Source organism: Neoarius graeffei, chromosome 16 (genome assembly GCF_027579695.1).
Source record: "Neoarius graeffei isolate fNeoGra1 chromosome 16, fNeoGra1.pri, whole genome shotgun sequence".
Taxonomy (NCBI): Eukaryota; Metazoa; Chordata; class Actinopteri; order Siluriformes; family Ariidae; genus Neoarius; species Neoarius graeffei.
The window spans coordinates 25,377,809-25,401,121 of NC_083584.1; the positions used below are offsets into that span (position 1 = coordinate 25,377,809).

Sequence of the window (23,313 nt, forward strand, 5' to 3'; positions counted from 1 at the left end):
TTTAATGTTAACAGTGAAGAGTATCTAAGGTTAGGGTTGGTGATTTTGGAGAAACAAGCAAGAGTAAGCTAGATTTTGAAAGTATCCAACTGAAAAATCCCAACCCCTCCTTTCAGGCCTGCCTCCAAAACACATGAATGCACACTGCCTGACTACTACTGAAGGACGAGTCCACAAGGGACAGCATTCAAGGGAGAAGCATAGTGTGTCGACCTCATCTCATTCACATGTAAGAAAAAAACATTATCATAATGAATGCAAAGAACAAATACGGTATTGTTAATACCCATAGTTGTCAACTAGCTCGTTAGATTTAGCAAAAAGTCTGCAATATGTCTGCCTTGCCTTGTGGAAGACTTCGATCATGCACAATGAGTACACAGGAAGTACATACAGGTACTGTATGCCAGTAGGTAGGTAGACAGGCAGGTAGACCATCCAGAGGACCAGTCCCCCACTGTAACCCTAACTATGTAATAGGCCAGTGCTGTAGTCGAGTCACTAAACCTTGAGTCCAAGTTCAGTCTCAAGTCCCCAGTGTTCAAGTCCGAGTTGAGTCCAAGTCATTAAAGAACATTTCGAGTCAAGTTCACTACTAATTCGAGTCGAGTCTGAGAACAAGACTCCAACCGCACCATTTGACAGTGGCTGTTGCTGCCTTTATGTGAACCCGTCTCTGTTACTGTGTTGGACTAACGTTACTGCTCGACTGCCCCATTTTAGTTAACAGGCTACAGATAAAAAGCTTGTTCATCGCTCAGCAAGCCCCGCCCACTATCAACAGGACAAATAACATGAGAGAGGGTTAACACTAGCTAGTTCATCGCTCCACAAGCCCCGCTATCAACAGAGCAATGAACATAGCGTGTCACTTACTTCTCTGGGTGGAGTCTTGCTAAATGATGATTGAAGTTCGAGGTTGTCCCCGTCGTCTCCTCGATAGTTCTTCTACATATGGAACACATAGCAGTGCATTTTTTTCCCACTGCACGAGAAGTCTGTATAAGCAAAGTGGACAATCCTAGGGGCGTTCTCTCCAGGCATTTTAGCGCCATTAGCATTAGTTTGTTCCTGAACATGACGTATGAACAGGTGAATGTGCATTCTCTTGCATGAAATTAGTATAAAAATTAATGTAGATATAAATATAAATATCTTATGGCAAATTATTATGGCATGTTATAATGGCATCCAAGTCTGAGTCATCAGTGCTCAAGTCCAAGTCAAGTCACAAGTCCTTAAAATTAGGGCACAAGTCGGACTTGAGTCCGAGTCCTTGACTCAAGAACTACAAGCCTGTAATAGGCGAGAGGTCGAGGGCAAAAGAAACGGAAATCGGCGATGCCCAATGTGCCTTAAGGGCCTGGTTAGAACTTGGTGTGAGACTGCCTGGGAAGACCAAGTGCTGGCATGGGACGAACTTTGACTTTCTCTCTGTTATTAATTTTTTTTTCCGAGCATTACTCCGCTAACTTGCACTATCCTGGCAGGATTTCTGAGAGGATGACTCACAAACGTTTACAAATATTCACTGCCAGTGCTAGCTAAATAGATAACTACAGTTTTACACATGCTGATCCAAATATACACATAGAGCACTGGTCCTAGACTCACACTACTTAAGTGAGACAAATTTGTATCCAGTTTTCTCTTTGACAGGACCCAAAGTTTGCAGTCTATGATTGCGTGTGAAATCTGTAAGCCACAGGATGAAAATAACACACACACACAAACCTGAAACAGGATTCCTGGCATCACGCTGGCAGTGCGTGCCAATATTAGAGTCAGAAACTGCAGATCTGCATGTTTGAGCTACAGCATATCCAGTGCTCTGAGATCCTGCCATGCAATACAATGTTTGCGGTTTTGCACTATGCTTGTCTCTAATCTCAGTGTATTTCTTTTCCCACAATAAGCAAAGCGTGATGTCAATTTAAACATATGTTATTCAGTAAGCAGACTGTTTCCCGAAACAAATCTTAAACTCTATTGTTGTGCAGACTTACATGGAACTGATCATTTGGTTAGGCATAAGACCCCCTGTTCCCCGCCCCTGTCCCCCCCCCCCTTTTTTTTTTTTACTTAGTTATTATTATTGATATTATTACTAGGGTGGCACGGTGGTGTAGTGGTTAGCGCTGTCGCCTCACAGCAAGAAGGTTCGGGTTCGAGCCCCGTGGCTGGCGAGGGCCTTTCTGTGTGGAGTTTGCATGTTCTCCCCGTGTCCGCGTGGGTTTCCTCTGGGTGCTCTGGTTTCCCCCACAGTCCAAAGACATGCAGGTTAGGTTAACTGGTGACTCTAAATTGACCGTAGGTGTGAATGTGAGTGTGAATGGTTGTCTGTGTCTATGTGTCAGCCCTGTGATGACCTGGCGACTTGTCCAGGGTGTACCCCGCCTTTCGCCCGTAGTCAGCTGGGATGGGCTCCAGCTTGCCTGCGACCCTGTAGAAGGATAAAGCGGCTAGAGATAATGAGATGAGATATTATTACTGCTGTGTAACTGCTGAGCTCTCCTCTTATACATTAATAGTGTTTCTCTGACTTAATGTGAAGCTTAAAAATCTTGTACCATTTATTATAACCTGGTTTCATGAATGCATCCTATTTTACGTCACCCCACTTGAAGCTCTTTTAAACACCCAAAGTATTCTCTATTAGAAACAGTGTAATACGCACAATATAAAGGTGTGTTTACTCATGCCACACCGGCTAGTGGCCTAGTGGTAGCGTGTCCGCCTCTCGATTGTGAAATCGTGAGTTCTATTCACGGTCGGGTCATACCAAAGACCATCATAAAAATGGTACCATCTGGCAAGGCACGCTGCAATACAGATGCGAGTGGGGAATTAAAGGGCTGATGACACGAACATGACTCTATGCAATTTCTTAAATAAACTATACAACATGGCAAACATGTTAGATTTCTGTTATAATTACGTGAAAAGAAGCTGTTGTTACGCAAATATCCAACTTTTAATTGCACAGCGCAAGAAAACTGGGTCCGTGGCTCGCGGCCATGTTGTGACGTCAGCGGAAGAACACGCTGCGGTTCACTGGCTGTTCTACTCTGGTTCTACTCAATGGAAATGGCGCATGAAAACGCCGGTGAACTCTCTAGTGCTAGCTCTTCCTCTTCTGGGAGTCTAGAATTGTGTTGATCTCTTCCGAATAGAATCTATGATAGTCTACCCTCTTTACCCTTTGCCTCTCGTTGCTAGGCGGCAGTTACATGAAAGCCGCAAGCTTTCACAAGCAAATACATGACTGATATCACGCCGACTTTATGATTACGTTTATGATTATCATGTAGAATCTATAGCTCTACGTACCTTTATCTTATGTCGTTTCACAACACATGTTCTGACAGGAGGACTGTCTTTGGATCCGGCATAGCTACTAGTAGACCCCCTCCGGAATACTGGCAGTGTTGCCAGATTGGGAGGTTTCCGCCCAGTTGGGCGGTTTCAAGTGCATTTTGGTGGGTTTTGAACATATTTTGGGCTGGAAAACTTCAGCAGTATCTGGCAACAGATACTGCTGACGTTTTCCAGCCCAAAATATGTTCAAAACCCACCAAAATGCACTTGAAACCGCCCAACTGGGCGGTAAACCTCCCAATCTGGCAACACTGTGTAGGCACTGCTGATGGTAGTAACACACGTTTGTGCTGAACTGAACACCCAAGAGATTCTTTTAAGCTGGGAAGGGTGTCAAAACAATCCAAATCGAAGTGTTCAGAGCACAGGACGGATGTTGGTGAGGGCTCCCACTTGTCACGAGTGCGCCTGACTTGCTTCACCCACTACAGCTCGGGATCTCTGGGAAACTTGAATAAACTTACCCCATCCTTGTGGGTTTTGGAGCAAAAGCCGGCAACACAACGCGAAGGCATAATAACTCTCTCTATATATATAATAATGTATAATAATGTATAATAAAAATACTAATAATGATAAACTGAACACCTGTCGCATCAACAACAAACTGGTAAGTGAGGAGGAAGGTTCTTTCGCTGACGTCATATAGCTCCTCCTCCTCCTTCGTCTCTTGGGTGCTGCAGCCCTGTCAAATTTGCCCAAATAGCCGGGTTTATCATCATAACTTGTAAAATAGGCGCCTTCGTGAATTAATATATGGATCATCGGGAATTACTTTTTATGTTATAAAACATCGCCAAAGATGTCAAAAACGTGTCATCAGCACTTTAAACTCTCGTGGTTACCAGAGGACTAGCCCCCCACTGTAACCCTAGCTATGTAATAGGCGAGAGGCCGAGGGCTACAGAAACGTAGCCTGGCTAATGCGACTTCAAAGCTGTCCGAGCTATTGGTCTGGCCAAGATATTAAGCCCAACCGTTTCCCAGAGCCCGTGGTTGACCCGCCTCCCTGAAATGCCTCAGTTTGCTACTGGTCGAAGCCAGAAAAGGCTGTGACGAAGCTTAAACCAATCACATCACTCTTTCCTCTGACGTATGCGACGCGACGGGGCTAACTGGTAGATTAAACTCTTACCGAAGCCGGTCGGGAGCAAGGCGAAAACGTCCTTCCTTTCAGTAAATACCTCCAGGGCTGCTCTTTGCTCTGTTTTCAATGAGAACTTCCCGTTGAATGCTTTCAATACAGCATCTATGCGTAATAGATGCGGAAGCGTGAATGAAGCGCTTCCGGCATAGATTCTGTAAACAATCTATGGCTTCCGGTCGCAGTTCTACTACATCAGTGCCTTGAACACGCCTCTACCCAGGGCCGTTGGAGATGCTCAAAGTTGATTGGTTCCCGATTTTTCGGGAGCTTGGAAGAGCTGTAGATAGCTTGCCTGGCCAGACTAAGCTTGCAACAGGCCCTCGTGTTGCGTCACGCTTAGGATGGGCGGGCCCAGGCTAGCGGAAACGGAGATTGGCGCCGCCCGATGCGCCACACAGCGCGGGAAGGGCTTTAACTTTTTACTCGTGCCACATGCATACCTATTAAGATGACTGACGACCCATGTATCCTAAGGGTATATGTATTGTAATTATTATTATAAGTTAGTATTCTTTAACTTTGTCACTTTAGCATGCCTGGTATGCTTTGGACCTCCTATATTTATTAATACTTAATACCACTACTACTGCTATAGTGGTTAACAGTGTCGCCTCACAGCAAGAAGGTTCTGGGTTCGAGCCCAGTGGCTGGCGGAGGCCTTTCTGTGTGGAGTTTGCATGTTGTCCCCGTATCTACAGTACATGGGTTTCCTCCGGGTGCTCCGGCTTCCCCCACAGTTCAAAGACATGCGGTTAGGTTAATATGGGGCAGCCTTGGGCTGAAGTGCCCTTGAACAAGGCACTTATCCCCCAACTGCTCCCTGGGCGCTGTAGCATAGCTGCCCACTGCTCTGGGTATGTGTGTGTGTGTGTGTATGCGTGTGTTCACTGCTTCAGATGGGTTAAATGCAGAGGACGAATTTCACTGTGCTTGAGTGTGCATGTGACAAATAAAGGCTTCTTCTTCTACTATTCATATACTAGTGCATTAAGTATGGGTCATGTGAACTAATCTGGCTTGATAACGATGTCTCCCAAATGTATAAACACAATTGTTGTGCAATGCAAGGAGTTACACTGGGAACCACACGCCTTGTGTTGTGCAATAACTAAGAGACTGTGCTTCTTGTCATAAAGTACTTTATGTGAGGAACTCAGATCACTCTTCCGTATCGTGATCACAGAGATGAAGCATTACAGGTATGTGTGGTGTCATAGTGATAGCAATCACAAATGTCTGAATGCTATGGCCTAATGGTTAGAGAAGCAGCTTTGGGACATAAAGGTTGCTGATTTGATTCCCTAGACCAGCAGGATGGCTGAAGTGCCCTTGAGTAAGGCACATAACCCCCAACTGCTCCCCTGGTGCCTCTGGGTATGTTGTACGTCGTTCTGGATAAGAGCGTCTGCTAAATGCATGTAATGTAATTTTTAACCTGGTGAGACTACAGTGCTAAACAAGAAATATGAGAAATCGAGTCTGTCTCAACACATGGCTAATGAAAAAACAGGAAAGAAAACTAAATGTCCTTTCCTCGTCAAAAGGTGAACAGGTAGATGAGATCACATTTTACACTTATCAGACATTTGGAAGTCTGAATATATGAGAAAGAATGAGAATCCATAAACATAATAACATAAATGAAAGGGTGATATTTATGAAATATATAAACTCTACTGGTGGCACAGTGGTGTAGTGGTTAGCACTGTCGCCTCACAGCAAGAAGGTCCGGTTTCGAGCCCCGTGGCCGGCGAGGGCCTTTCTGTGCGGAGTTTGCATGTTCTCCCCGTGTCCGTGTGGGTTTCCTCCGGGTGCTCCGGTTTCCCCCACAGTCCAAAGACATGCAGGTTAGGTTAACTGGTGACTCTAAATTGAACATAGTTGTGAATGTGAATGATTGTGTCTCTATGTGTCAGCCCTGCGATGACCTGGCGACTTGTCCAGGGTGTACCCCGCCTCTCACTCATAGTCAGCTGGGATAGGCTCCAGCTTGCCTGCGACCCTGCACAGGATAAGTGGTTATGGATGATAATGGATAAACTAGACTGTTGGAAACTACAGCAGAATGAAAAAAGGAGATGTTGTATATGTGAAGAGAGAGAGAAAATAATCACCCCCAGAATACTAATCCCACTTTTCCATCGCATTTTGAATTAAAATCATGACAATACTTATTATTCTATCGACATTCACTGGATGTGAGCAATCGTGTGCTCTGATTGGCTACTCTACTACTAGGATATCAGCTCATATACCGTGAGTAGAGAAAAACAAAATGGCGAAGCGTGTTGTTGAATCAACCGAGGATGAAATAAAAACTCTCCTCGAAAACAAAACCCCAAAAAATACAAAAAAGCAACAAAATATGAAATAAAAGTATTTGATGGTAAGGACGTATCTTTTTTTATTTTTCAAGAATTATTATAGCATTTTTCACAAATTGCTTCTGTCATTTCGCCGGTTTGTTTACATTCTAAGAGGAAATGATTTTGTTGAACGTTTTGTATAAAGCTTTTATTTATTGAATTTGCAAAAAATAAAAATGCTCTGTTTCTCAAAATCCAGTGACTGTGGATAGAATAAAACAGGTATTCCACTCAATCTCGTCATACATGGCTTATAGCTGACTCAGCTATCAACTCATGTACGACTTGATTTCGTGGAATAACTCATCTCATTTCATCTCATTATCTCTAGCCGCTTTATCCTGTTCTACAGGGTCGCAGGCAAGCTGGAGCCTATCCCAGCTGACTACGGGCGAAAGGCGGGGTACACCCTGGACAAGTCGCCAGGTCATCACAGGGCTGCACATAGACACAGACAACCATTCACACTCACATTCACACCTACGGTCAATTTAGAGTCACCAGTTAACCTAACCTGCATGTCTTTGCCGCCCCGTGGAATAACTGTTAAATATAATGTCAGTAGGTGGACTGTAAATCTATTAATGATTTACACGCCAGTTTACACACCATTTTAGCTGTATCAATTCCTGCAGGTCAGAAATACAAGTTTTGATCAAAGCAAAAAGAAAAATATGTCAATTTCATGTCATGCAGTGTTTAATGGTGTAGCATTATTTAATACCTCAGAAAAGGCCAACATTCTCATCTCATCTCTCATCTCATTATCTCTAGCCGCTTTATCCTTCTACAGGGTCACAGGCAAGCTGGAGCCTATCCCAGCTGACTACGGGCGAAAGGCGGGGTACACCCTGGACAAGTCGCCAGGTCATCACAGGGCTGACACATAGACACAGACAAACCGGAGCACCCGGAGGAAACCCACGCGGACACGGGGAGAACATGCAAACTCCACACAGAAAGGCCCCCGCCGGCCCCGGGGCTCGAACCCAGGACCTTCTTGCTGTGAGGCGACAGCGCTAACCACTACACCACCGTGCCGCCGGCCAACATTCTCTGTGGACTTTTTTGAAGAAGAAAGTCTTTCATCATATAGTTTTTACCATAGTTACAGTATTTGAGATCATTTATACATTTTCCCCAAAATGCTGCCACAAAGTTGGAAGCACACGATTGTATAGAATGTCTTTGTTTGCTGTAGCATTAAAATTTCCCTTCACTGGAACTAAGAGGCCCAAATCTGTTCCGGTACGACAATGCCCCTGTGTACAAAGCGAGCTCGATGTGAAGACATGGTTTGCCAATATTGGAGTGGAAAAACTCGAGTGTCCTGCACAGAGCCCTGACTTCAACCTCACTGAACACCTTTGGGATGAACAGGAATGCCACCTGTACCCCAGACCTCCTCGCCCAACCTCCTTACCTCACTAATGCTCTTATGGTTGAATGAGTACAAATCCCCACAGCTACGCCCCAAAATCTAGAGGAAAGCCTTCTCAGAAGTCACAGCAACTGGGGACTAAATCTAGAATGGGATGGTTGTGATTATCAGATGCGTTTGTGTCCTTTATCAGTAAGGTTATGTAATATCCCATACATCAAGCAGCATTCTGCTATATTTAACTGGCTCCTGGCATGCTTTAGACCTCATATGTATTTATGAATACTTGTTCTAGTATGTGCTGTGATAGATGTTTAGAGACACTCTTAAAATGTGAGGTTGTATTTCAGGAAACAAATTCCACTGGAACCCTGGACGAAGGGAGTGGACTGCTCTTGAGCTTAAGCCAGTGAGGGCTTAATGAAGGAACCTGATTTATTATGCTAACCTAGAATATATTACCATCATGTGCATACACACAATTATTCCACATTCCGCAGAACCCCTGCTGGAGATCCTGATGTTTACTGGGCTGATAACCTCATGTGAGCTGTAAAGGCCAATTTATACTGACAACGCAGTCCTCGCAGATAGCGTCGCAGACAGCGTCTGCGTAGCCCCCCCCACCTTCGCAGACGCTCTGCGCGCACCTCCCAAAAATTGTGACCACCGCAGAAGCGTCGCAGACAAGAGGGCTCTGATTGGTCCACTCTACATCTGCTGTACACACACTTCCGCTTCCCTACTTTCCCGGTTTGGTTTGTTTTCACTACCGCCATTTTTAAAAACACGAGCGAAGATGGAGCAGCATGAAGAGCGGTTGATCGAGGAAGTGAGGAAGTACGTACATCTATACGATTCCAGTTCTAGTCATTATAAGTAACCGGAGGATAAACACTCCACTAACCACACCCACCAACTACTCCTAGCGATTTCGCGCCCCCTTGCGTTGTGGCGGTGAATAACATTGCGCATGCCTATTACTCCCCGCTCAACGATAAATTACAACTGTCTGCGAAAAGCTATCTGCGAAAGCCTTGTCGCAAGAGCATGCAGAGGCCTTAAGCCTATAAGTGTATGTTTGATGCAGAGAAGCACCTTGAGGTCAGCCAATTGAAATCATGACATAAAATGATCAATAAAATGATGGAGATTAAAGCGAGACAGCCTTTCGATTTCATAAAATCGGTGAAATTTAGTTCCCTCTGAAATTTGGTCATTGTGATATATGTTTATTTCTGTAATATCTCACAAAATATCAGACCATTCTGTGGCTGGGAAGTTATTTAATTTGAGGGGATTCCCAAGCAAATAATGTGCATGAAATCGCTCACTTCGTGCATTCAAGCAGACAGAGGAAGTCCGTGTGCGCGTACGCAGGTTTACCACCTTCTTCTTCTTCTTCTTCTTTTGGGTTTAATGGCAGCTGGCATCCACAGTGTTGCATTACTGCCATCTACAGGTTTAGCTTGACTGTGCACTGACAGTTCCATCATTCTGTCGCTAAACAAACAGCTGATCACACCGAGGTGCTCACTGACCGCCGATATTTATTAGTTTGGTCCTGTGTTTCCTTTCTTTCGCAACATTTTCTTTTTGCTTTCCATTACTGTAGTCGGTCTTTCATGTTTCATTCGCACACTCACGTCCTCCATTTTTCTCTTCTGTTTCAAATTTGTATCCCACAATGCCTTGCACGAACGGGGAAAGCCCACCACGAGATGCATGATGTGGTATCTTGAATTGGGTCATGGTGAAGCAGGAAAAAATAGCGGAGAATTTAGGACCACGTGGCCCTAAATTCATTAATTGCTCTATTTAAAAAAACTAATAAAATTGGAAGCCTGCGATTCGAATTCAGTAGCTTACGGTCCACTAAACAAAAATAATTAGGTGTCAGGGAAAATTATTTTTATGACCTACAACTGAAAAATCTGAAAGGCAGTCTACCTTTAACAGTTTATACATTTAAGGATAAACAATTTTTAAAAATGTCCTTTCTTTACATTTGGGGCAAAGACGAGGAGATATAGTATGTGGCATAATATTAGTCAACTCCTAATGCTTCGTGGTGTTATTATAATCTTGCTAGTGAATGTTACTACAAATAGGCCTACATTGTTACCTTGTTTAAGGGTTTTTAGGCCAGACAGCAAGACTGAGACTTAATCTGACTCACTAATGGATGGCTTTCTGAAACAGAAGAACTGTTTAACATTGGTCTTGAAACCATGTGCAAGACATTTTATGGTGAGATTGACGAAAAGCCAATAATAATATGTGTGGTGGCCAGGGAAAAGCCTTCACTTTTGACATTTTAAACTATAAATAGTTCCAAAAACGACAGGCTTTCTGATATGTTTCTCTTTTGCATGCATCTGAATCACAAGTACAGTGTTTATCTCCAAACGTAAAAGTTAAATGGGAAAATAAATAAATGCATTTAAGTTAAATTGTGTTTAAATCTGTCATTCCAACTGTGCAGAGGTGGACAGTAACAAACTACATTTACTCAAGTACTGTACTTAAGTACTTTACTTGAGTATTATTTTTTTTGAAACTTGTGACTTTAACTTCACTACAGTTGAAAGACAAATATCGTACTTTTCACTCCACTACATTTCTATCAAGGTCCTCGTTACTCGTTACTATGAAGCAGCTTTCAAAGTGGATGTTTTTTCTTTTCTTTTCTAAAGCAGGATTGGTTTTTTTTGCAGGTGACACTGAGACAGTCTATCAGTAATCACTAGGGTCACATCACGTCCATAGACTATAAAATCAAGCTCAATGATTTCTCAACAGCGTTATTTGGACACAATCAGTTGATGGCCGAATGGAAGGAGGCGGTTCTTCTGGGGAATGCATGCACCCATGGCCATACCTAGAACCCATGTTTCAGTTTTCTGAAAGGATTAAAGATTCGTTTCGTTTTAAATGTTTGCTTTGTTTGCTGAAAACAAACCACATCACAGCCTATAAAAACTCACCGTCCAACCTGCGGAAGCATATTGAGGTATATAAACATTTTATTCCAAGAGAAAGCTTGGAATTAAGTTACCTGTGCTTTTAGAGCTAGTGATAATGTTGCAATAGCTGTGCAGTCTGGTTAATCAAATGACTTTCTATGGATTTGTCCACCAAGTTGCCATCGCCTTGTCCACGGCTAATGTTAACACATAGCTACTTAACTTGGACACTGTTAGTTAGCATGTAAAAACAGAGTTACGCTAACATGAATAATGTTAACTTATCTGAAGTCCTTTCAGAAATATGTTTCAGCATAATCTTGCCAAATAAACAGAATGTAGAAATATTTCTTTTCTAGTAACATTAGATACTCAGACCTGGCGACTTGTCCAGGGTGTACCCCGCCTTTCGCCCGTAGTCAGCTGGGATAGGCTCCAGCTTGCCTGCGACCCTGTAGAAGGATAAAGCGGCTAGAGATAATGGATGGATGGATGGATGGATGGATGGATGGATGGATTAGATACTCAATATTATTTCGAGTTTGAAACGCGTTTGCTAGCATGTCAGGTGGAGTTTCACTGACTAGCTAGCTTAATGTTAAACCACCATGATGGCACAGCATGCGTTCATTTTGTGAATTCACATTTCTGTCTTTGGTAACGGCATTACGTTTTGTAAATGTTGTGGCAATAATACAACGATGCGTTGACAGAAAATGTACTTTTAATACTTAAGTATTTTTAAAAGCAAGTACTTCAGTACTTTAACCTCAGTAAAAATTTGACTGGACAACTTTCACTTGTATTGGAGTAACATTTGACCAGTGGGATCTGTACTTTGACTTAAGTAATGAAGTTGGGTACTTTGTCCACCTCTGCAACTGTGGCACAGGAACAGATCAATTTGACAGCTAGTATGGTATCTGATTACAAACTGAATTGATTAAGCTTATGTCCTATATATGGCTTATGTATGTCACATTGCTACAGTGTTCAACAACTTGATCAAAGCACAGCCCACAAAATAAGAATCAGTCATCTTGGTCATCTTGAGTTTCTCAAAACGGTCAAGCAAGCAACACAATGAATACTCTCTCTCCTAGTTAAGATGCTCTTAGCGTTAAGAGGCTTTTGGGAAACCCACCCCTGCTAATCTACACATGCTGGTTGAAGTTAAACTTGCCAAAAATGGTCAATATTCATGTTTGTGGCCTGTAATACAACATAACTGCCACATAGTTTACTTAAAGCCAAAACTCAATTCGTCATCTTAAAATATGAAGAAATTCATGGACTGGAATTTGAATGAACAAACAGTGCTCCATCTCCCTTGAGTATGAATCTTATGAAATATGGACGTTATGAAAGTGAGGTGTGGCAGTCTGGAATTGATGGTTTCTTAAAGTATATTATTAACTATTAAATGTGCATGAGAAATTAAATGCATTTAAATCTGTAAACAAAAGCTCAATCAATGCTTAAGCCTCGGTCACAACCGGCCGTACGTGCTCCTACGGCCGGTCTACGTGCAAAAAACGCAAGAAACGCACAGAGGGCGCACGTGTGACGTGCTGATTTTCGAGCCGTAGACCAGCCACAGAGGTTCTTTGTCATGTCAAACAAACTCTACGGGCGCTTACGTTTTTTTCAGGTTGCAAGACAAACTTACGGCCAACGTGCGTCTTTCTCCACGAACAAAAAAAAGACAGCGATTTGGGAAACGCCAAAAATCGCACGGCCAAAAAATCGTACGTCCGGTTGTGACCTAAGCTTTAGAGACCATCCGTCTGCCAAAGCTAACGCCGCTGTAAGTCTGACTGCAAACCATAAACTGAAGTAACAGGCCCTCTAATTTAGTCTGCACTGTTAGCACTGGATGTGACCTCATCTATTGACGTGATCTGAACCATTTCACATTAGTAAGTGAGCACAGAATTGTGTGAGAGCATACCATGGCTCCAATTCTTCGGATAGGCAGGTCAGAGCAAGTTGAGGTCAGAGGTCATCTCCTGTGTTCAGTACAGCAGATGTAGTGGGACTGAGAGGCAATGAAAGGGGGGGTCATGCATCTTCAAAAGGAGCTCATGAAAGCTGACACTGCCCATCTGGATAGCATGGGGAGCGCTCAGTAGAAATATATCCATGCAGACTGGTTGAATTAACAGTGTATTTAAAAAAAGTTAATGTTTTTTTGTTTGTTTGTTTTTTTTTTTGGGGGGGAATGATGTGTATATGATGTGTATAACTTTTAAACTAACTGGATAGAAGCAACAAATTATTTGACTTAAATCCACTTTAGTTTAATAGAGCATTTGTTAAGAGTCAATAAACATCACAGTGATAAGTAAGGAATAAACCGTTATAGGGCATGCTGTTATAAAAAAAATAATAATAACATGACCCGATGAGATGACTGAGTTACTGTTGATTATTTTCCAATAATAGCACACACCCATGTGTTTTATTCCTCTTATACCACAGCAATTTGCAAAAGGTTTCTTTTTTTTAAATTCATTATAGAAAGGCATGTCATACTTCTGAAATCTTTTGTTGTGGAAGTTCTGCAAAACAAGTTAAAGGAGAACTGAAGGCAAATTTTTTATTATCAAAATTCTATTTATCTCATTTTATTAAATATCGGAATGCATTTTTGATAGCTATTTTGTCACTGCTATAGCAAGCTCTGAGTGTTTGAAATATGCTCTGTAATATATCAGTCCATATGTCAAAGCAATGGCCGTAAATGAGATTCGTTGAGACCTGTGCGAGACATCGTAGGACGGAAGTAAAACGTACAGCGGAAATTAAAGTGACCAACACCTGTCAACGTTGTCAAAAGACGCGCATTCTTTCAAATGCTGATGTCATCAAGCCGGAAGTTTTGTTTGTTTTGATAGCAATCGGGAAAGTTTGAAAAAAGTAGGCAGTAATTGTCATTTAAACTCGTTTTTGTGCAATATTTCGCTTGGAAAACGGTTTTCAAAATGGCGGCACTGACGCCTAGCTGACACTTCACGTTTCGAAGTCTCGCACAAGTCTCGTGAAGATCGCGTGGATAAGTGACACCTGCCGTGGACTATCTCATCTAATCTCATTATCTCTAGCCGCTTTATCCTGTTCTACAGGGTCGCAGGCAAGCTGGAGCCTATCCCAGCTGACTACGGGCGAAAGGCGGGGTACACCCTGGGCAAGTCGCCAGGTCATCACAGGGCTGACACATAGACACAGACAACCATTCACACTCACATTCACACCTATGGTCAATTTAGAGTCACCAGTTAACCTAACCTGCATGTCTTTGGACTGTGGGGGAAACCGGAGCACCCGGAGGAAACCCACGCGGACACGGGGAGAACATGCAAACTCCACACAGAAAGGCCCTCGGGGCATCGTGGCTCAGGTGGATGGGGCGCCGTGCTGTGGATCCGGGGGCTCGGGTTCGGTTCTGGCCCGGGGTCGTTTCCCAGTCCCTCCCCGTCTCTCTCTCCCGCTCATTTCCTGTCTCTACACTGTCCTATCCAATAATAAAAAGGTGAAAAAAGCCAAAAAAAATATCTTTAAAAAAAAAAAAGAAAGGCCCTCGCCGGCCACGGGGCTCGAACCCGGACCTTCTTGCTGTGAGGCGACAGCACTAACCACTGTGCCGCCTGCCGTGGACCAAACGAACTAAATTCAACATGGCTAAAAACCGAATAGGCCGATAAGTCTCATCTCATCTCATTATCTCTATCCGCTTTATCCTGTTCTGCAGGCAAGCTGGAGCCTATCCCAGCTGACTACGGGCGAAAGGCAGGGTACACCCTGGACAAGTCGCCAGGTCATCACAGGGCTGCACATAGACACAGACAACCATTCACACTCACATTCACACCTACGGTCAATTTAGAGTCACCAGTTAACCTAACCTGCATGTCTTTGGACTGTGGGGGAAACCGGAGCACCCGGAGGAAACCCACGCGGACACGGGGAGAACATGCAAACTCCACACAGAAAGGCCCTCGCCGGCCACAGGGCTCGAACCCAGGACCTTCTTGCTGTGAGGTGACAGCACTAACCACTACACCACCATGCCACCCAGGCCGATAAGTATAATATTTAATTGCAATTAGCTGCCAATACGAGTCACGGTACAAGGTTACTAAAACCAAAAATGTAATTGAATAACACTTTAATAAAGAAATAAAGCAAGTTTTAAAATGACTTCAGTTCTCCTTTAAGTCCTGTTATCACTTACATTACAGCAGATATCAACAGTCATTCCTTCACCAGCCCCAATCTTCTCTCTTAAGAAGTTAATAAGACAAAAAAATGCAGCTTGCGAACGTACCAAGAAACCAGAAAGTCGCAAAGTCCTCTGTAATGAACACATAACTGTGGTGGAAAACTGTCTGTTGCGAAGCACTGACACCTGAGACTTCTTATATAAAATGTTAAATAAATGTTTTTCTCTTTATCGAAACCTTCAGCAGATTAATGATTGTATATTTTTCTTTGTTAAATGAATGCACATTTTTAAAAAATGTTTATTTTTAGGTTGAGATCATGTGGATCATTATACAAGTCTCTGTGAATGAATAAATTCTCTGTATTGAATACTTCAGACATCTGTGAGCTGATCTACTGTTACAACTGTCTTTTTGGCCCTTTCCTTTTATTGCTACTTCTCTCTTTTCTGTTTTATTCCGGTATGGGTTATTTCTTAATGAGGCACATATGGGGTCGTGAACAACTTGATTCAGGACAGACACTTCAAAGTGCTTGCAAGACAGTTTCATGTAGTGCCCGTCTTAAAGGTGACATATTATACCCCCTTTACACAAGTTGACTCAGTTCCCTGAGGTCTTAATGAAATGTCTGTGACATGCTTTGGCCAAAAAATCAAAAGGATAAAGCACCACAGCTCCTTCTCACCCTGTCTAAACAGCTCTGTTCAAAATGGCTGATGTGTGTACCTGTTTCTTTAAATAATAACGATCCACTGCTCACCCCAAACCTTCTTCTTCCAGCCAATCAGGTAGCACTTTGCTCATGAATATTCGTTTACGAAGACAGCTCTCAAGCCATGAGTGAAGATACGCAGATGAGGGGGTGGGATAATTCTAATGAGCTCTGCTTGTGACATAGAAAGGGGAGCTGGATCTGAACGGCTTGTTGAAGCTCATGTTTTCTGTAACAGGAGCCCAAATGAAACTGACTGGGTGTCTTATTTCAGAGTTTGTGGATTGGTCAGCTCCAGATACCCAAATGTGTGTGCACAAGCACTGAAAAAGTGAGATTTTCATAATATAACCCCTTTAAATCTGGTCTTATTTAGACTGAAGCATATTACAAATACGGTAACCAACAATAAAAGTACATAATTTGGGTCATTTAAATGTACCGTTAATAATATTATAATTTCAATTTCAGGAAAAAAAAATTACTATTGACAATTTTACACTGCATCAACCTAGTTTCGTACTAGCCTAGGTCTGGCTGAGAAATTAGCTCTGTAGTTACTGACTGTCCATTACCTGTCCATCACATGACACCATATGCATATACATTCACAAGCATTCACATAAGATCATGCAATCTTATTATTGTTTTGTGTTTAAATATTCAACAGGAAGAAATGTGCATATGCAGTGAAAGTATGAATCTGGAGTCGGACACATCCCACCAGACTCCACTATGCTGATCCAAGGACATAGCTTTGGTTTTAAAAGTGGGCTGAGATAAACCCTGTGTTACTAACTCTTTTTGGGGGATATTAGCTAATGCATTTTCAAAAAGTCAAAAAGATGATGTGATCGACTATTTTGTACATTGATGAACCTTTTTGTGGAAAATAATAGATTATACCTTATTTCTTCAAGAAAGATGACGTTTTTGGTCATGTCACCACAAACTAACTATTTACATATCTGGAAAATTGCACCAAACCATCTTTTAACAAAACGCTATAATTTCAAAAAAGAGTGCAGACAAAATAAAGCAGTGGTAGAGAGAAGTTGGTAAATAGGCAGAAAGGAAAATGGTTTTGGAAGGAATAACTATAATTTGTTACTTGTAAATACAGCCAAGACGAGAGATTAAAATGAAGAAGTGCATGGGTGGGGCAAAGAATAATGATGATTGGTGTGATTGGTTACGAGAAACAATGGTGATCAGCGATTGATCATTAGGAACAATGGTGATCAGTGACTGGTCACAGGGAACAGTGATGATCAATGATTGCCCACGGGGAACAGGGATGATCATTGACTGGTCACAGGGAATACAGATGATCATTGATTGGTCACAGGGAACAGTGATGATCATTGATTAGTCACGGGGAACAGTGATGGTCATTGATTGGTCACAGGGAACAGTGATGATCATTGATTGGTTATGGGGAACAGTGATGATCATTGATTGGTCATGGGAACAGTGATGATTATTGATTGGTCATGGGAACAGTGATGATCATTGATTGGTCACGGGGAATAGTGATGATCATTGATTGGTCATGGGGAACAGTGATGATCATTGATTGGTCATGGGAACATGGGAACAGTGATGATCATTGATTGGTCACAGGGAACAGTGATGATCATTGATTGGTCACGGGGAACAGTGATGATCGTTGATTGGTCACGGGGAACAGTGATGATCATTGATTGGTCACGGGGAACAGTGATGATCATTGATTGGTTGTGGGGAACAGTGATGATCATTGATTGGTCACGGGGACTACAGATGATAATTCATTGGTCACAGGGACTAGAGATGATCAATGATTGGTCATGGGGGAACAGTGAAGATCATTGATTGGTCATGTAGAACAGAGGTGATCATTGATTGGTCACAGGGAACAGTGATGATCACTGATTGGTCACAGGTACTAGAGATGATCATTGATTGGTCATGGGGAATAGAGATGATCATTCATTGGTCACAGGGACTAGAGATGATCAATGATTGGTCATAAGGGAACAGTGAAGATCACTGATTGGTCATGGGGAATAGATATGATTGGTCATGCAGAACAGAGGTGATCATTGATTGGTCACAGGGAACAGTGATGATCACTGATTGGTCACAGGAACTAGAGATGATCATTGATTGGTCATGGGGAATAGAGATGATCATTCATTGGTCACAGGGACTAGAGATGATCAATGATTGGTCATAAGGGAACAGTGAAGATCACTGATTGGTCATGGGGAATAGATATGATTGGTCATGCAGAACAGAGGTGATCATTGATTGGTCATGGGGAACAGTGATGATCATTGATTGGTCACGGGGACTAGAGATGATGATTGATTGGTCATGGGGAACAGTGATGAGCATTGGTCACAGGGAACAGAGATGATTGATTGGTCATGCAGATCAGAGGTGATAATAGATTGGTCACGGGGAACAGAGGTGATCAATAACTGGTCACTGGGAACAATGAGTGATCAGAGATTGGTCCTTTTGTGATGATTGTTCATTATATTTTTTGTTGTGCTTTTTGCTTTTTGAAACAAAAGTCACCAAATCCAGGGACACTAAGTTAGCAACACTACACAAACTTCATTGTGATAGGAATCTGCCATTCTTTTGAAAGTGAAAATTGGATTTTGGGGTAACTACACTTATGATTTGATCTGAGAACAGCAGTTCTTGGTCAGATATATAACTGACTAGTGAAATGATTTAGTTATAAACTTTTGCTAAATGTTATGGCTAAAAATGTTCCTGTGTATAAGATTACAGTAGTGGGGTGAGTAGAGTTCCTGTCTGTGATCAAAAATTGGGCCGGTATTTATAGTCATCCCTCCTTAGTGCACAAGCTCCAGACAGGAACAGGATTATGGGACAGGGTGGCTCTATAAACACTGACTACATGGACTGTTTAATGTAATATCATTATAGCAGATGAGATTAGTATGATTAGTGCAACTTGGTTTCTTTTACTGACTCAATAGATGCATTTATGGCTGGTTTTGATTTTCTGATTAGATCATAACATTTTGTTAAAATATTGTTTTCTGATGCTTGAAATGGCCCATGACTTTGAATGGATGCTCGAAACAGGATCTTATGTGAGCATCTCAAACAGTTTACACTCAATAATATCATTTATAGTTTACTTCTTACTCATGACTATTAAGGCTCATCATTGTATATAGTCAATTGCATACACAAAAATTAAGTCATGTGCATATTCCAGATATCAAAATAAAGCATTCACAAGAAGCTCTAAGCCAAGAAAACTGTGAATCCACACCTTCTTGCCAATTAAAGTGGCATTCAGAATAGAAAACATAAGGCAACTAGAAGATTTGCCAAAATGTACTCATAAAAGCACATCCAACTTTTGACACCATGTGACTTGGTGCAAAATATTGCTCAAGTGTTTCATGCAGCTTTGCTATCCTACACATCTGTGCAATTCAATATGGAATGACTTATCACCAGACTACTCTGGGTCATCTCTCTCTCACACACACACACACACACAGGGTCCATAACAGAAGTTAGAGGCTGCAGTACCTTTATATTTCTCTCTGACGTTCTCGTAAGCTTGCACAAAGCACTGCTCCTCCACATGTCCAGGCAGACTGGCTGGATTATACATGGCCTTAAGGTCAGGTCAGAACAAATGTCTTCCTTTAACTTTTCTCTTCCTCAGTCAGACGTCCCTCCCTGTCAGCTGGGCTGCGTAAGGATGAGCGTGTGTGTGTGTGTGTCTGTGTGTATGATGTCCCCCTGCACTCACTCAACAGAGTGTATGTGTATGTTGCCGTTCACAGCATTGGCTTCCAGTCCAGACCACCAGTACCACTCCCCTTCTAAGCTTGAGAAATACCAACCCACACTCACTCACTCACACACATACACACACAAACACACGCACACACAACCACACACACACAAACAGACCCTCCTTTTAAAGGTCCACACACGAGACCAGAGCGCAGAGCTGATTTCTCAGAACAGCTCTATCAAGACCGGCAAGATAGCAGACATACTAAAGTCCATGTTAACCTTAAGAACAGAAAAACAAATCATATGACTAACCTGATCACAAAAAATTACTCTTTATGTATAAATACATACTCGGGAGTCTTGCGCAAATGATACACAATCTACAAAAGAAGTATTGGCACCCTCCATGAATATAAGCCAAAAAAAGATTATAGAGCAGTCCATCATTTATTTTTCTCAGAAAATCAATAGATTATGGAAGCTTATAAGAGATTTCCCATGATTAATGACTTGAATCTAGTATGTCACATTATACATATTAATGCTAAATTCTTCTGTATGACAGCCCGTCATCTCTGCTACAGATGAACTCTAACTGGAGGCAATTAACGAACTGAAAGGGCAATCACTAATTATTCAGTTATTCATCTTTAAGCATTGTTTTCAGCAGCTACTATAAATAATTCAGTAACTGCAGGAAAACTAAGGAAAAAATTCAGCTTCTGTCACTGGAGCAAATGGGGTACAAATATCAGGTCGCACACATTTAAATTACGGTCATCACTGGCAGCATGGTGGTGTAGTGGTTAGCACTGTTGCCTCACAGAAAGAAGGTTCTGGGTTTGAGCCCAGTGGCTGACGGGGGCCTTTTTTGCATGTTCTCCTCGTGTCTGCGTGGGTTTTCTCCGGGTGCTCCGGTTTCCCCCACAGTTCAAAGACATGCAGTTAGGTTAACATGGGGCGGCCTTGGGCTCAAGTGCCCTTAAGCAAGGCACCTAACTACCAACTGCTCCCCAGGTGCTGTAGCATAGCTACCCACTGGTTTGGGTATGCGTGTGTGCTCACTTGTGTGTGTGTGTGCGCGCGCACGTGTGTGTGTGTGTGTGTGTGTGTGTGTGTGTGTGTGCACGTGCGTGTGTTCACTGCTTCACATGGGTTAAATGCAGAGGATGAATTTCACTATGCTTGAATGTGCATGTGACTAAGGCCCCGTCCACACGAGTACGCGGCCTCACCCAATACGCAGTCGTTTTGAAAAAAATCTCCGTAAACACGGCGTCGTTTTGATTCACTGGAAACGACCCAAAACGTTGTAGTACATATGCCAGGCCTGTATGTGGCGCTGTGACACGGCCACACCAATACACTAAAACCAGAAGAGAAGCCATGGAGCATGCGTATAAAGGTCACGCGCTGTTTACAAAACAAGCTCATAACACGAGAAGTTTTGTTGCTCCTCGCAGTAATATAAAAGCAGAAGGTTTTGTTGTAGCAGCCGTAATAGACTGAGTTGTTTCTGCAGTACGAGCACAAGCCTGTAGTCCACCGTTGTTGTTGTTGTTGTTATGACGCATCTAGCAGCGGCGGCTGAGGTTAAAGGTTAGAGAGGCAGGGCTTATACGTCATCGTTTCTGAAAAAATCTGCTTCGTTGTCCAGACGACTCCGGGCTATCCGGCGTTTTAGGATTTTCCCACTCTGGGACCCGTTTTCAAAAAATACCAGTTTCACCCCTCGAAAAAGCCAGCTCCGTCTGGATGCGAGGCCGAAACGATAAAGTATTTATGCGGATTCGACAAAAACGTACTCGTGTGGACGGGGCCAAAGGCTTCTTCTTCATTACCACATGTAAACACAAGGAGGTATCAACACAAAAGGAGTAGACAGTTGTACACAGGCACAAGTCAAGTAACGGATATAAAAAAAAAAATACTTGAGCAGTTTAAAGCACGGTCAGGGCCATAATGATGGAATCAGTTGGAAATTTGCCAGGAAAAAATGACACATTGACCATTTGTAAGAAGATGATGAGGGTGGGAAAGAGGAGCCCCAAAATAACAACTTTACAACTGAACACTTTAGTTTTTTTGGTCGTCAGGATGTCAGCTCTATAACCAAATGCTGTTTGATAGAGGTGCAGGAAAGAAGTTCTTCCTGATACCATCTCACAAACTATAATAACTAAACATCACCCACAGACCTACAATACTTGTGTGTTGTGGTGAGATAAGATCAAAATCAAACCTTTTGGATGTGCACACCACTGATGTTGTATGCAAGTAAATACACTGTAAAATATTTGAGGTTGGGGGTGTACATTGGGACTGGGATCTCACAAAACCCTCAGACACTCAGATATGCTCATGAGACACGATGCTTGATTCATTTCCAGCATGTATTCATTCATCCTTCATAACTGTTTTATCCTATTTATCGTCATTGAGGTTTAAATGCTAATTTGTTTACATTTTGGAACACATAACCAACTACAGTACCAGTCAAAAGTTTGGACACATTTATTTGTAGGTTTTTCAGTATTTTGATTACAGTATTTTCTACACTGTAGCACAATACTGAAGCCATCAAAACTATGAAATAACATATGGGACATGTATGGAATTAGTTGGTAAACCAAAAAAGTGTTAAAAAAACAAAATATGTTTCATATTTTAGATTCTTCAAAGTAGAATCTTTTACAATGATGACACTTTACACACGATTGGTATTATCTTAACCAGCTTCATGAGGTAGTCACTTGGAATGCTTTTCAATTAACAGATGTGCCTCGTCAAAAGTTAGTGTAATTTCTTACCATCTTAATGAGTTTGAGTTCAAACAGGAAATAGTAAATAATAAAAATACAGTAAATATAGCCGCAAGCAGCGATGTAGGGCCTGAGCACCTCCAGTATACCAAATTTGGCATGAATCCAACAAACTGCCTTGGAGGAGAATGTCAAAATGTAACGTGTCAAAACGCACAAAACCAAAAATAACTCACTTCCTGTTGAGTATGGCTAATACAACGTACCTTACAATTCTATTCATCTTGGGTCGCCTTACACACCTACCAAATTTGACATGGATAGGTGAAACTACAGTGGCGCTTGAAAGTTTGTGAACCCTTTAGAATTTTCTATATTTCTGCATAAATATGACCTAAAACATCATCAGATTTTCACACAAGTTCTAAAAGTAGATAAAGAGAACCCAGTTAAACAAATGAGACAAAAATATTATATTTGGTCATTTATTTATTGAGGAAAATGAGCCAATATTACATATCTGTGAATGGCAAAATTATGTGAACCTCTAGGATTAGCAGTTAATTTGAAGGTGAAATTAGAGTCCAGTGTT

At 42.1% G+C, this 23,313-nt stretch overlaps 1 protein-coding gene across 3 annotated transcripts in view; it reads right to left on the reverse strand.

Moving 5' to 3' along the window:
- pleca (plectin a) overlaps positions 1-23,313 on the reverse strand; it is a 327,839-nt gene that overhangs the window by 229,800 nt on the left and 74,726 nt on the right. Inside the window, exon 1 of one of the 3 annotated variants that reach the window (XM_060942678.1) lies at positions 19,744-19,979. The exons of the other annotated variants lie outside the window; for them this stretch is intronic. Within the exon in view, the coding sequence (XP_060798661.1) occupies positions 19,744-19,828 (85 nt within the window). The 5' untranslated portion in view covers positions 19,829-19,979. Of the gene's footprint in view, positions 1-19,743; positions 19,980-23,313 lie in introns of those variants that run through there. 3 annotated transcript variants of the gene reach the window in all.